This window comes from Fistularia commersonii, chromosome 17 (assembly GCF_037954325.1).
Source record: "Fistularia commersonii isolate RoL2024-O1a breed Wild chromosome 17, RoL_Fcom_v1.0, whole genome shotgun sequence".
NCBI classification, from domain to species: Eukaryota; Metazoa; Chordata; class Actinopteri; order Syngnathiformes; family Fistulariidae; genus Fistularia; species Fistularia commersonii.
In genome coordinates, this window is record NC_141300.1 from 8,474,895 (window position 1) to 8,490,675 (window position 15,781).

At 40.0% G+C, this 15,781-nt stretch overlaps 1 protein-coding gene across 1 annotated transcript; it reads right to left on the reverse strand.

Moving 5' to 3' along the window:
• Positions 1-2,087: 2,087 nt before the first annotated feature.
• Positions 2,088-11,955, reverse strand: map1lc3b (microtubule-associated protein 1 light chain 3 beta). The gene is made up of 4 exons (XM_086163906.1): positions 11,693-11,955; positions 8,338-8,393; positions 6,148-6,254; positions 2,088-5,602 (listed from the first exon to the last, which is right to left on the reverse strand). Exons 1-4 carry the CDS (start codon positions 11,730-11,732, stop codon positions 5,425-5,427), a joined length of 381 nt encoding a protein of 126 aa, XP_086020032.1. The 5' UTR covers positions 11,733-11,955; the 3' UTR covers positions 2,088-5,424.
• Positions 11,956-15,781: the final 3,826 nt, after the last annotated feature.

A 15,781-nucleotide genomic window follows, 5' to 3' on the forward strand; every position in this document is an offset into this window, starting at 1 on the left:
GAAAAATGCCTTCATCTGATCAAAGCTTTAAAATGTCTGAATCGAGCAGAAGAAATATATGTCTATTATAAGTAATATGCAATAAATTAAATTTGCTGGATGAAATTGAACAAGATTAAGCAAAAAAAAATATATTCAAGCGTTGTGTTTCTAGACACTAAATTGAGTTTTTTTTCCATTGTGGGAGACGTTTTCATGTCTCCGTAAAACCAAATTACAGCACAGCCTTGCCATTGTTTTCCATCAGAGTTTGCTCGTCTCAGTGTGGAGCGGCTGACTCAGGTTAGCACACACACACACACACACACACACACACACACACACACACACACACACACACACACACACACACACACACACACACTCCATCATGCAAGCAGTAGCCTATGAATCAGCTGTTTGTTTTAACCCCCCCCAAGATCTGAGATGAAGACATTTTATAATGAACTGTCCACACCTGCTTTTTTAACTAAAAAAAAAAAAAACTAAAATAAACATTGTAATTCTTAAACTAAACTCGACACTTTAGATGGTAAAATATGAAAATATGACGAAAATAATTCACACAGGAAGAATGGACATACAAATTCTGGGAAAAAGTTCCAAGGTTAAACTTGGTTTAATGGGCTAAAAGTCACATGTTAACAGACATTTACTATTTGATCAGGAATTCAGGTATCAACCATAAGAATGTAAGGAAAATCTAATCCAGTGCTGTTGCCCACATATTTAAGTCATGAAAAGGCATTTGCCTAATTTTTTGTTTTTAAAAAAAAACACCTTGTAGGTGATTTCAATGTTATTTAAAATTCATATAAACAATAAACTCCCCTTCAGTTGTGTCTGGATTAAAATCTCGTAGAGCTCAACCAGCCGATCACTTTGTCCAACAACCGATCAATGGATCCTGTCTTCTGGCTCTCTCTTTGAAACATCAGGACCTGAAATGGGGTAAAATGAGCCTGAGAAGCTGAGAGTAAAGTTTCCTGCTTCTCTTTCCCAGGCATGGTTTTACGTATTTGGACTTCATACCGCTGTTCCTGTGGTTGTTCAAGTTAGACAAACATTTAAGAAGTGCCAATGTTCCTCAAGCCAATTTTTCTGAAGCTTGATTTATTTTTTATCTTTTTTTTTTTTTTTTAATGTCGATATAGGAAAACCGTAAAGTATGTCCTTGCTGCAGGGGGAGTTGCCTCTCTTGTACTGGGTAGCTTTTTTTTTGGTCAACTTTTCATGTTCCTGAGTGTGTTGAAGGACTTCTATGGCTGTGGGGTTGCTGGGCGGGACCCAGGGTTTCCCAGACATAAGAACAGCTGGTCCTTCAGTTGAAATTCTATCTGTGCCCCTGGAGGGCGCCATGCAGAAATAAAGAGGGAGGGATTTATTTTGAATAATAAAACATTAATAATGAACATTTTGCATGCTGTTTAAAAAAAATGTGTGTGTTTTAGCTATTGTTTTCAGAGACTTGTCCTGACAGAAACGTGAAGGCTCAGGATCCACCACCCTGCCTTTGGAGGTTCAGCTGGATCTTTATTTCAACAGTGTAAAAATGTTGTGGAAAAAAAAGAAAAATCAGAATGAACTCCTGGTATTTTTTAGAAAACTTATGTACAGAAAATTAAATTTACATTTCTTACGTCATACAAAAGCACCTGCGTTTAGGGTGTTTCGTTAGAGGCTGGAAAACAGATTCTACTGTCTGCATGTTGCCTTGTCTTTACTAAAAACCTTCTTTGGAAATATGTTTGAGCACCGTTTCTCTTCATTCTTAGGTCAGACTTTTCTTTTTTAAATGATGTGTTTTCAAACTTGACTGTTTCACACAAACTCACGAAGGGAAACATATTTGCGTAATAAAGTACTTTCTGATTTTAAGTCGTCTATGCATTTTCAATTCCTGAAAATGCAGACAGTGAAGTTTTTAGAATCCTGTCTGGATGTTCGCAGAAAAATTGATGTATTTAGAGAATCTAGTGAAAAGTATATCACGCTTCATTTCAACATTGAAATGGTCAAATATATTTGATTGAAATTATCAGTTTAGCCTGAGAGGGCCAACATTGAAAAAAAATGACGGTTTCTACTTTCTGCTTATTCGATTTATTTTTGTGTCTCTGCATCCAAATTTGATAGGTCTTAAAACTCAGAAACTCTTGGAATACATTTCTTCAAATCTGGCACAAATGTCCAGGTGAGACAGGTAAATTCAGGTGATTGAGGTCACTGACATCATAGATTTTTATATAACAGTCTAAATGGATATAAAAAAAACGGCTCCTCAGAGTCAAATTTTTTGTAAACCTTTGGATGACAGCAGAAAACATGGTTATTCATTCATTAATATTGCATTGATAAAATTAGATCTTCAGATGAGAACTGATGAGCGGATGGAGGCAAACAATGGGAATCCTGAATTTCAACTTGAAATAATTAAATATCAGAAGGTCGCCGGCAGCCTGGAGGCCTATTCCTTTAGCATTAACCAGCACAGCAATTTAGGCCAGCGCTCTCTTTCTGACATTTACAGTAAACATACATTTATACACACACTTCAAAACATAGTACTACAAAGTACAGATGGATCTAAGCGGTATCAACGGTTTTCAACTTATTTAACTGTTTTTACCAAATATGAAATTACATTGATTCAATGGAAGTTTTTGCTGTAAGAGGAAGTCAAAGGCGGCTTGATATATTTAGTGTGTGTGTGTCAGTGTTTAAAATGTGACACACACCTCGTGACTGCAGATATCAGTTTCATTTAAGACTTTTTTTATTGTTAATTTCAAAGCATATTTAAGAGAGAATTCTTAAAACACAAAGTTTAACACCTTTTGAAACTGATATCAGCCACATTTTACAGGCCCTCAGAATTTGGGGCAACTATTAAAATCCTGACACGGTCATGGTAGTGATGACCTTGTTAAAATTACCAACTATTACATCATCTGGTAAGTTCGTGACTGAGTCACAGAGCTGTATTAGTCATTATCCAGAGTTGCATCTGGTGAATTATTAGATTTCTGTGCCATGGACATCAGCTATCCGGTACCCCTCATCTTTGCATATTTTGCTGCTGAAATGACAGATTTATGCTGAATCAATGTTGATACTAGAGAACCAGAGAACCCGGAAAGTACAGAACAGAAAACATGAAAGAAGGTGAAATAGTGTGTTCAGAGGACAGAGGGGGAATAAACTCCCATCTCAGCCTTATAATCCATTGTATAATCTGTTTGCTACATGTTTCATTTCATATTATTGACTGCATATCTATGCATTAATTAATGGACACAACTGCGATCATTTTTTCCCTCATTTTATTGTTTTAAAAAACAATAACATAAATACATAAAGATGGCTGAGTGACACTGTCGTGTATAAGTGTGTGTGTGTGAAACAGAGGAACAAGCAGAAAAGACAGCACTAAAACGAACGTGCTGCCCCTCTGTAACAAACACTGGCGTTCCACTATGAAGAAAAAAAAAAGTGTGTACTGCAGACAGGTCGAACAATAAAAACGAGAAATTAAAAAGTAAAAGAAAAGATAAAATACTGCGAGATAAAAGCAGCTACACCTTGAGCTTTTCAGAAGACGTGAGGAGAAGCACAACAGTGTGAGGCTCCATCTACAGACAGACAGGATATTCAAAATGTGTTTTCCTTTAAGAAAGCAGGCCCTTGGAACCCACAGGGCAGGTCGACATTTCCTCCTCACAGAGCTTTCTTTAATTTCACCGAAATGAAACTGTGGAGCGGCAGGGACTCCAGGACTTCAGCTCCGCAGGTCGAACATAACACAAAAGGTAAAACCATGTACGACGCCACTCTTCCTGCCCGGATTTCAACCGGGCAGGAATTTCAATCGCCTCGTTGTTTCCTCATCCCTTCAACGACTAAATGAGAGGCGTTTACAGAAAACAATAAACAAAGCAGGCCATATTCCATTCACACACATGAGCAGAAGCTCCGAGCGCCCCAAAGTCGGCTCGGTTACACTCTGATTTCTCGGACACGCCTTAAAGGTTGTTTCAATACAATCTGTGCACCGAGGTGAATTTGTAAAGTACAATCATCCATTTGGAGAACTGAGCCGTTCCTTACATTTCAATATGGTGACGATGCTTTAGGCTACAAGGGACCGAGGGGCCGGAGAAACGGCTGTAGAAGGGAATGTGATGACACACGGTAGAGGACATAGACAATATTGATGAGGTGGCCACCGCGACCGAATCTGAGTTTGGCATTTTGGGCGCCACAGCTTTGAATCAGAAGGTGCCCTCGGTGAGCAGGTGTTGCTGACAGGTGTCTTTTCGGTTAGCGACTTCCAATCGTGAGGGTGTCACAAGTTTAAGCCTGCCAGCTTTACAGATGAACATAAAGCTATGTTGAGGATCCGACACGAGTGGCTGCATCTATGACCTTGTTGAGAAAATGGCGGTAAATTGGCGAAGTGATTAATCCTGTAAGAAGCCGTTTTCTGTGCTGAAGTGATGGACAGAAGGTGCATTTAAAGCATTTGGCTCTACTTTGACTATCTGAGGCTTCGCCTACTTCTGTACACAGTCGTTGACAAAAGATGCTTTCATGAGCATCAATTTTCTGTCTTATTCGATTTATCTGGCCAATGATGAGCCGGGGGCCCCGGGTTCCATTTCCGACTGCATTAAAAACCACCACTGGTCCCTGAAAGTTCACCAGTGTGTGTTCTCCTCAGCTGTTGTCTCTGCAAACCTTCGGATCACCATTGGCTTTGTTCAGTGGCTTATATATATATAGATATATCTATATATCTATATATCTACATGTATATATAGATATAGATATGTGTATGTGTGTGTAATTATATATAGAGAAAGAGGAGTGGTGAAGCAGCACCACCTTTACGTCATGTGAAAACCTGAAATGTATGTGTGTATATATATATATATGTATGTATACATATATATACACATACATATTGCATATACATACATCGAAATGGCCTGGAATACATAGAGCTACAGCACTGAAAAAAGTCAACAGCCATATATGTTGCCGTGACAACTGACAGGCTTCACCAGAGACAATAAAGAAGCAGAAAGTCACTAGCAGACTGGACAGAGTCTGACTCCCTGTCTCCATACACTCTGCTGCGGTGGGTGACCCCTTGCGATTTAGATGCTACTGGGTGAGAGTGGTGCCACACAAAACACTGTCTCCTCTCATTGCGGTCACATCCCATAATACAGAAATCACAACAGGAACCAAAAGGAACTCAGAATGATCGTACACGTAGTTAAATTTAGCGGTTCGCATCTGGATTTAAGTTCTTACAGTCAAGAATAACGTGGCGAGACGACCGTGTAACAGGAAAGACATGGAGGGGAGCTAAAATCTACCGCTGACCCACCGCTGACCAGGTGGAGGATGGGAGACGGATCACTGGGTGGCAACAGTCGTGCCGAAGGTCTCCTGGGAAGCGTACACCATGTAGAGGAAGCCATCCTGGTCCCGCTCTCGCTCGTACACCTCTGAGATGACCGCGGACACGGATACCATGCTGTGGCCGTTGACCAGCAGGAAGAAAGCTTGGTTGGAGTTCAGCTGGAGGCGTCTCCTGGTGGAGGACACGGGACACGCGGTCAAACACGCAAGTTCACCGAAGAAACTTTTTGGGAGTGAATGCACGGCTAAGTTGTTTGAAAAAGTTGCGTTATAGACGCTGATCTCTGACGTGGCGAAATATCTTGCAGGTTTCCTGTTCTTGCTATTAGTCAGCAAATGCAAATGACTGATCGCACGAGCGTGACCAAACAGCTGAAGGAACGTGGTGTGAAATCATCTCAAAGTCACCGGGGAATCCGCTGCAAACATTAACAAGCTGTGACATAAAAAATGAGCCATAAACGATGAAAAAAACACCATCATGAAATGACTCAAACGAGCAGGAAAATCCCCTAAAACAGTGAGGGATCGCTCTCTCTCGGGCACAGACCCATTAATCTGCGCTCTGAAGGCTGGTTTCAAAAGGAAAAATAATTGGACGGCAGCCCCTGTTTTTTTTATTGGTCAGTTGTAAACAAAGGGGTGAAGAAAAGCTCTGGGCTGAGACTATTTCAACAGGAAAGGAGGAGAAGGAGGTGGAGGGCTCTGCGGGTCTACCTGATAATCTTGATGAGTTCGCTCATGCTGACGTGGTCTGGCACCAGGAACTTGGTCTTGTCCAAGATGGGAAGCTGCTTCTCCCCTTTATATCTCTCGATGATCACCTGCAGACACAGAGGGCGACAGTCAGCTCGGTGGGGAAGGATGGAGGATTTCAGCCTCGCTCTGAACCAACCAGACACTCCAATCCGGCGAGAGACTTCGTTCCGTCCTGTGACCGGCTCGGAAGGATCATACGCCGGGGATGTTTGACCGAAAGGCCTCGGCGAGGAATTCCAGACTTAATTCTCTAACGCGGTTAATTGAGTTACGAGCCGAAACAGCGCTGCGGAGGGATAAACAGCTTCATCACAGACCCTCGGCCCCGATCCAGCCCTGTTGTTCATCACACAGCATCCTCTCCCCTCCACTCACACCGGCTAATTAAACATTTCTGCGTCTCGTCTGACGCACAAAAGAAATAAAAAAAGCTGCATACAAGTGCCAGTGGTTATTTCTGTGTGGAGCCCTGTTGGGGCAGTAACACACTTGCTAATTTTCAATTATTGCCTCTGTATTTGTTTGAGCAGCGCAATGAGGGCTTCTCTCTCGAAGCCTCAGCAAGACGCAGACACGCTCTGCAGCGCCGGCAAAGAGACAAAGAGAGAGAGAAACCACTGATGGAATGTGACTGTTACATGTTATTTATTTAACTGTAACATGTTTGCCAGACATTGCAAATTAGCTGCTCCACGCCCTTTATTAGATGATACGGTTTGTCCGTCACGGCAAGCTGACTACTCTATTTTAATCTTCAAAACATATTTTGAGGTGTAATTTTCACAAGAAACAAAACCAAACCTTGCTCTTGTTAGATTGCAGGATATCTTGACATTATTCTATATCAGCACAGCTTTTAATACATGCATTTTGGACTCTGTACTTACTAGGTTATATTGATATATGTTATCTCTCCTCTAAAAATTATTATGTTTGAACTGAAATTAATAGTTAAATCTGATTGAGACAGATGTCTTCATATCTGATTGATCACATTTCATGCCTGGTTGTATTTTGTTAGTTTTGACCACAAACCAACACTGAAAGTACATTTGAGTGTCAATGATACGATCCTAATAAAATGACAACCTGATATTTGATCAGGCATTTTTTATTAAACCTCAAAAGAGGCACGTCGACCATTACACATCTATTAACACAAACACCATCCAATCATTGCACATCACTTGCACTGCAGGTCTGCACTCCAGACCCTGCCCTCTTCACTGCGATTCCGCTCAACTGAAACGGAAGCAGGTAAATTGTTTGTTGAGGCCTCATTGAATCTGTAACAGAGGCTTCAGTGCACACACACGCACACCACACACACACCCCGACATGCTCCAGAGTAGCATCCAGGATGAGGTGACATCATGGCGTCAAAGTGCATCTCAGCACTTACAATGACAAAGCAGTTTATAACCCTTGAGGAGGGGAAGGGGAGTGAACAGGAAACAAGCGCACTCTCGAATGAGAAAAATGAGAGGAGGTCTGACGTGTGTGGCAGCAGATGGAAGGCTGTGGTGAAACTGAACCTCAAAAACATGCAGTGAGCTGGAGAAACATGAGATTCATGTGTTGAATGGTGATTGTTGAGAATGATGGCACTGGGCGACATATGGAGACATCCCATAATGTCCATTTAATGTAGTGATCTAGTGTGGATTTCTCACTTTCAATACATTATCTTACTACTACTACTTTAAAATGTATCTTTTTTTAAACAACATGCATAACACTGATAATTATGACTTTTATAATTTTCAAGACTGAACATGTAAAATGTTATTTAAAATATGCTTTTTAAAATGTTATTTATAAAATTTAAGAATTTAAATATTTAAAATTTCAAAACATTATAATTCAAAATATTTTCAATCATTAATATATTTAAAACATGAAAAAAATGTTTGTGTAAAGACTTCTGAACCCTAATATTAAAGTATAGTTGGAATAAGTGTTATTATTCTGTTTATTAAACTTTTTTTAACAGCTGCCATGTTGTCTTGACATGTCAGTGGCCCCTTGCTAAAATCCTACTGGTGTCCTGCTGCTTTTGTTTACGGTCAGATCATCCTGTAACATTTTTGGTCCTCGAAACTGCTTCAGGTTAACAACAGAAAGTGCATGGCAGCCTTGAACACTCACAGGTATCTTGTTGGGGTGCTGCTCTCGGATCAGCCGCACATCCTCTACTCTTTGCTCTGAAAGACAAAGAGGGACAGACACAGATGTGAGCCGCAGGTGCATTGAGGTGGAAAACATAAAAACCAAGGCAGAAATGAGACGACAGAGAGGAGAACATGCCAAGTAGACTGGCAGGTTTGCACACAAGATGTAACCAAACCAGCTCCATTCGCAAATCTGAATTTAAATCATCCTTTCGCGACACATTAGTGACTGTGCTCGACCTGGCAGATGAAACAGAATCATGATATCAAGGAGGGAAAAAGTTATCTAACAAGCTGCTCAAATAAGTAAGACAACTCCTGTGAAAAAGTAATCGTCTTTCAGTTAATCCTCCATGGTGAAACCACATTGTTTCACAGGGATTAAGAGATTATTACTACTAAATACAAATAATTTATCTTTTAAAAGAAAGCATTCTGCACTAAGTTCCCCCTCTTACAATTAGGAATCAGGATATACATGTATGTGTGTGTATATATATATATATATATACATATACATACATATATATATATACATATATATATATATATATATATATATTTTTTTTTTTTTTTTTAACACCAACTGGCTAATCCTTTTTTATATTTGTCAATACTTCTGTACTTTGGTCTTTTTTTAGTTTTTGTCAGCAAATTCAGTGGGATGTTTTCATAATCATGGAAAATGAGATATTGGGCAATTTGAGGAACCCCACGAAACCCTTAAAAAAAGACATCTGGTATGTGATGTTTCCTTGCTAAACATGTATGGAGATGCATCAAGGGGAAAAAGGCCGGCTGAGGGATTTCCCAAGAAAAGAAGTCACCCCTCATGACCACCTGTCCATTCAGTCAGAAGAGAAAAGCATAAGCTTAGTGCTTGCTATCCTTTTGAAATATCCTTTCAAAACAGTTTCAGACATGTTCAGAACGTTATGTAACTTTACTTTCAGTTTCTCAATTTTTTCCCCAACAGTCATTCATTATTAGAAATTTTTGAAAAATTTGGTGAGTAAACAGTAACATTGTTATAATTATGCCTATATACATTTGCGACAATAAATGTTTATGGGCCTTTAATTCTAGCCGTGCACCTCTGTGCTTGACTAATCTGTTAACCTCTAGACTAAAGCTGTGGCACTTCTTCTCTGGGGTTTGACCCCGTTTCCAGTGACTTGTAAATGGGCCAACATACACACCAGATAACACCCTGGGTTAACTGCACTTTGAACCCATGAAAACAATAACAACAACAACAGCAGAAACAGAAAAACTGCCAAATAGTCAAAATGATCTGTCCACCAAACAAGGACAAAGTAGGGATAATGTCACAGCCGCTTCAAAACATGACCATCTCTGCCCTGCTTGGCAAGCAGACAGATATCAGAAGCACTTAATGCCAAAGGCCTGGCTATCCGAGGCAGCCGCTTAGTGTTACCGCTGCCTCGTCCCGTGATGTCTGTCAAACTCTATGTTTGCCAGGATAATCACCTATGTTAAACTCAACAGTTAAAGACTAAATAAATTCCCCGGTGATATGCTCATTCCATGTTTAACTTCTTGATGGCTGACAGTTTTGAGCTAAACGTGGGGGAATGGAGGCCATCGTTTCCTCGTTACACTTCACAGAATTTAACGTCCGGGAACACGGGAGCTCTGTGAGCGTCTTGATATCTCTTGTTACACGACAGAATGGCAAACTGCCTCTGAGTCATCAGTTTCGACAGACACGAAAAGCAGACAATAGGGAAGTAGTTGAGGTTGAAGCCGGCATGTTTGTTTTTCCCCTCACGGCACGGTGTTTACCAAATGACCTAGTAAGACACGCATCTGAACTGGGGCTTTGGGCCAGGCCTGCGCCACACTTGTGTTACTGTCACATGCGATTCGCAAAGATCCACAATCCAATTACAAAATGACGCTCCCTCGGTGCTCAGTGTATCTCCACTGATGCTTCTCATGTATTCTCCAACAATACATAAAGGGCACGCCGACTTGGGGGATGATTTTTTTTCCCAGAACGGAAATACTAGCTGTTGTAACCGGAGAAGCGAGCGAATACATATTTCCCTGCATCACACGGCGCATCCTGTCATCCAGGTGGCTCGAAGGTTAAAAGACGCGGCGGAATCGACCACTCTGCTCTTCAACTTCACCCTAAGCGACTGTCATTGAAAGCGGTAGGACTTGCTGGTGGAACCTTGAAGACACATATACTGGAAGACATCTTCAGGTCTGTATTCACACATGTCTAGGCTGTGAAGTAACTACTTTTGCCCAGGCTCCTGGAAGCAGTTATTACCCAAGAAGGAATTTAGGAACCTGCGAGTCCACTTGTGTTGGACATTCCTCTTGGAAAACTAAAGATCTGGATGGCTGGGGTCTTTACGCAAGGTGTCCAGATGTGTGTTCACACAAAGAGGGGATACTTGTTGGAGGTAAAACCAACACAAAGGGGTCTAACATGCAGTGCAGGCTGCAGGGCCTAGACATCAGTGGGTACACGTGCAAACAAACCCCTACAAGGAACTGCCAGCCCCCTTAAAAACAACCACGTGACACATTCTGACCGGTTGCATTTCATACACGTGACCTGGATGTTTCTTTGCGAACTCACACTCACGTGTTCGGAGCACAATAACGTCAACCGGAAGTTGGTTCAGACGCACTCGAGAAAAAAAACAAAAAACTTTCCAGGTCGTTTTGTGAAAACCAAAACAAACTACTTAACGTTCAAATAATCCAGTGACCGTTTATATAATTATATAATATTAGTTCGTGTGTTATGAAAACGAAGAAGGCCCGGTGTTTTAACTGTATAATGTGGTAACATTTATTTAACAGAGCCTCGACGTTTAGTCCAAAAAACATTCTCCACTGAGAACAAATAAACGTTGAGGTGTGTGTGCGTATGTAATCTCTTAAACTCCCCTTCTCCTGCAACCCTCCCATCCCCCAATCCTGCAGCTCGCTCTTGCTCTGCCCCGCATTTCGACACCACTTTGTTTTTCTCCCACCGCCCTGACAGAAGTAAACACACAAGCACACACACGGACGAACCGATAGGCCTCCAGCTAGCGACACATTTCTATTTGTCTCCACCTTTACACAGTGACATTTTCACAGACAAGCTGGTGACTTATTATTTACCCAGTGGAACCGGTCCACGACCCGCAAGGTTCACCGGCGTACATTTCAACTGATTTACTAACTAAGTGGCCTCCGGTGGGGCAAGGACAAGCTAGCTGCTTCGCTCCACTTCCATGCCAGCAAACACCGCTAACCGAGGGCTAAAACGCGCAAAAAAAAAACCGAGATGCGAAATTACCCACCGAACGTCCGTCTTTGTTTGAAGGTTTTCTCTGAAGGCATAGTGCGTCAAAGTCAAAGCAGCAGCTGTCGGAGGAAAAAAAGAGCCGTGACAAAAAAACCCGAAGTAACCGGTTGTAGAAAAGATTACAAAAGAACAATATAAAACTATTCGTTAGCACGTCGCTGCTAGCTTAGCGTTATAAACGGTGACCGTCTGTCACCAGTTGATGTTGGAGACGGTGTTGATGCGGGCGCTTCCCTTCCCTTCCTCAGCTTGCCTGGTGTTTATATGGGGACGGCTCGGCAAGCAAAACAAACCGGTCAGCTGACCTTGACGTCATAGCCCCGCCCACCGCCGTGTTACGTTAGCAGGTCCTGTTAGTCATATGTGCGTGTAATAAACAATAATAAATCATAATAAATAATGATAACAAATAAAATCATGGGATTCCCTGTATTCTTTTAAAGGAGGTCAAAAGCTGATGTGTAAAACGTATTTTCTTCCGGGTTAAAGACAATTATTGATGGCTCGAATGCAAAACCTTTTATCTGCAAATTTTTCGATTTGGGGTTTTTGCATTGAATGGTGAGAAATGGGATGGCTCCACATTTTCAGTCTATCTGCAAGATAATTTCGCCCTTTCTTTTGAAATAAATGTCACATGGCAAAACTCATATGTGCACAATGAAGCAGAAAAAATTAGGAAAAAAACACTTATCTGCATTGTCAGTGGTAAAAATACATGCTATATATTTTTAAATTATAGCATACAAATATTGTGTGTGAACAATAGAATGTTCTTGAATATCTTTAACAAAGACCATACTACAATCAAATGAAAGTTTTTTTTCATTTCCTGAAAAAAGTGTTTTTTCAGATAGCAGGTTTTGCATTCCAGCCATTGTTATACAACTTGCACAGTACCGTCTTTTCATATGTATGTATTTTTTTGGAAACATCAGGAAAGAAAGAAATATCATAGTCAAATTTTATTTGGATAAGTGCAGCGCACACACTAGTGATTACCATATCATAAATGTAATACCATTTGTAACACTTTGATGCAAATATTTGCAACAAATGATGTTAAAAAGCTAAAGTGCCAGTTTGGCGTAATTGAAATGGCTGTAATTGATTATAACAGCAAGTTGTGTGTTGATGACTTTACAGGGAATTTGATTGCATTCGATGTAAGATGTGAAGACAGAGAGACCCTCCCATGATTGGATGTGTTCCACTCACGTTAAATTCCAATTAGTAATTTCAGGAAAAAATGACTATAATAAAATATGAGTAGTGTTGCTGAAAAAAAAAAAAGCATATGATACAATGCAGTTGATTCTTGTGTTTTTCTTGGGATAAGGATGCATACCGATCTCAAAATACAAGCGAACCTTAAAAAAAAGGTTTCGATGTCTCATGATATATGGTGGAAAATAAAGGAACCTCAGATTTTGAAAGAGCCTACTTTTGAGTTTTTATTTTTATATTTTTACATATCTTTAACGCTATTTTAATTTATTTCTTCTGATATTTACTGCATATAATTTTATTTTATTTTATAGTATTTTTATACAAAGTTTTATTTTGATTCTTCTCCACTTTATGATGTGAGCAGGGAATCCTCCTTGGGGATCAATAAAACATTCTGATTCTGATTTCTTGAATGAATAAATAGTTTTCATTGATCCACATTGGAAGTGAACATCCAAGATATTTTTGATTTATTTGAATCACAAATAATAGCAAATGATTACCACAAAATATGTCAACTTTAAAAATGTTGCTTCGATTTGGACAACTATTGTTAGTAATTACCATAAAAAAATCAAAAATAAGTTAAGATCACTCAAAACTTAGAAGAGGACTCAATGGAATTACTTCAAAGTCAGCTAAAAATAGGAAAAAGATTAAAACTTGATTAAACAAAATGAATCATAAAGTAGTTTACAAAAAGAATATATATTCAAAACGACCTATTTTTAATTACACCAAAATAGCCAATTCAGATTCCGGTGTTGAATGAATCAGGGCCTGAACATTTTGAACCATGACCTGGACGACATTTTGCTTAACCCCAAAAATGTAGTGATCCATTTTAAAAGGTAAAACCCTTTAACATTTTATACAGCACCATCATTTAGTGGACACATCAAGACTCAGTGAGAAATGCTACACACCTGAAAGGGAGTAAAAGAGAATTGTGGTCTTAGTTTGTCTTGTGAAACAGCAGAGGCTGAATTGTGGGAACGTAAGATCCCTGCAAATGATCTCAGAAGCTGATTCACTCTTTTGAGAGAAACCTGAATTGGATGACATCTCCTATCTCACCACCCTTTTAGGCACTGATCTTGCATCAACTTCTCATTGATTAACTCGCATTTGTTTTTTTCAAGGTGCTTCCTGGAATGGCATGAAAGATTTTTTTAAGTTCTTGTTGTGAATTATAAATGATGAATGTTAAGTCAGAAAAAATAACCAGATGTGTGTCTATAGCTCTTTTCATCGAGTCACAGCTGTCGGCTTTGAATGATTCCAGTCCTCTGATAACTTATGCATTGTCATCATCGGCTTGTGTTATATATTAATGTCATAATCCCCTCTTTGTTTAGCTGATCTTTAAACGAACTGCAAGTTCTGCATATTCCTTGCGATTTATGTTTCCACAACCGGTAGAACCGGGTTATTGCCAGACTTGATGTCAGTATTTCAAAACAGAGCTCATAAGACTTTAGCACACTTTATCACTTTGAGTGACCTGACCCGAGAGGACTGTGCCAAGGTCCATCTGATGCCATGAACAGAGACTCCTAGTATATCTGTCTCCAAAGGCTATTAGATCATTGTGATTTTATCCCACAGAGTAGAAATCCAGAGAGCAGTTGACTGGTGTGACGCAGAGCACGGTGACTTGCATGTCATGTTAATTTTCAGCTCTCAGCTCTGCGTCTCTAAATAAGTTTAGTGTATGGAAGGCGGATGAAGTTACAGGCTCAGGCGATGAATCGAGGTAAAGGGCGACTGTAATTTAGCTTTAGAAACTGCCACGAATGAAAACCCCTGCACAAAATATTCAACTAAAACACGAGCATCATTAGTGGTGAAATGTTGTTAAAGTGCCAATGTTGTGTTGATTCAGGCACTCCAGCTCAAATTGACCGTGTGATTTGTTCCTTCCTTCCAACGACGTAAATCCAAAATGCCTGCTCTCCATGAATTAAGAAACATTACAACCAGTGCATATCCTTAATCTAATGGGATTTATAATTGGTATTTGAGTTCTACAAACTTGGAAAATGAAAATGGAATTAAAAACAGCATATTCTTGCAATTATTGTTTGAAAAAAGGTTATTTAATGAATAGCAAGCACAATTTGGACTTGTGGCTTTATTCACTCTTCTATGTCGTCGTTTTTCCAGGAGTAAAACAGTAGTAATAATCTTAGCATGTAGAATTTATCACTAAACACTAAAATTCAATGTGAAAAACAAGGTCAAATTCCACAATCTAACACAATTACATAAAGAGGCATTAGTGTGTGTGTTTGTGTGTGTGTGTGTGTGTGTGTATGGGCCTGTGTGTTGATGAGTCACCGGGTTAAAGGTGTGTTTTTGTGTTTCACTTTGAACACTGTGACCACGGAGAGGTGATTCATGCACATATTAAAGAAAACACCAAATGGCGGATATACTTTTGGAATTTCGTTCCTTTAAATAAGCGAGCAGAGAAGATCAGACCGATGAGAGTAAAACTCAGGCCTACCATTTAAATTAAGTTTCTTAACTGAGGAAAAGTTGAGTCCGAGAACAACCTCATTATCTGCTATAATCCCCTCCCATTTGTGTCCAGACCAAGGATAATTGGGAAAAAAAATTGGGAAAATTGTCCCTGATGAATGAGTGAGTGAAGGGTTAGGGTTAGGTAAGGGTTGTTTTTCCATATATGTGGCCCAGGGTGTACCCTGCCTGTTATCCGATGACAGCTGGGATAGGCTCCAGCATCCCCCGTGACCCTGAGTGCAGGATAAGCGGAAGAAGATGGATGGATGGATGGATGTTTGCAAAACAGGTGAATGTATTGAACAGATTCATAGGAACAGTGATTGGT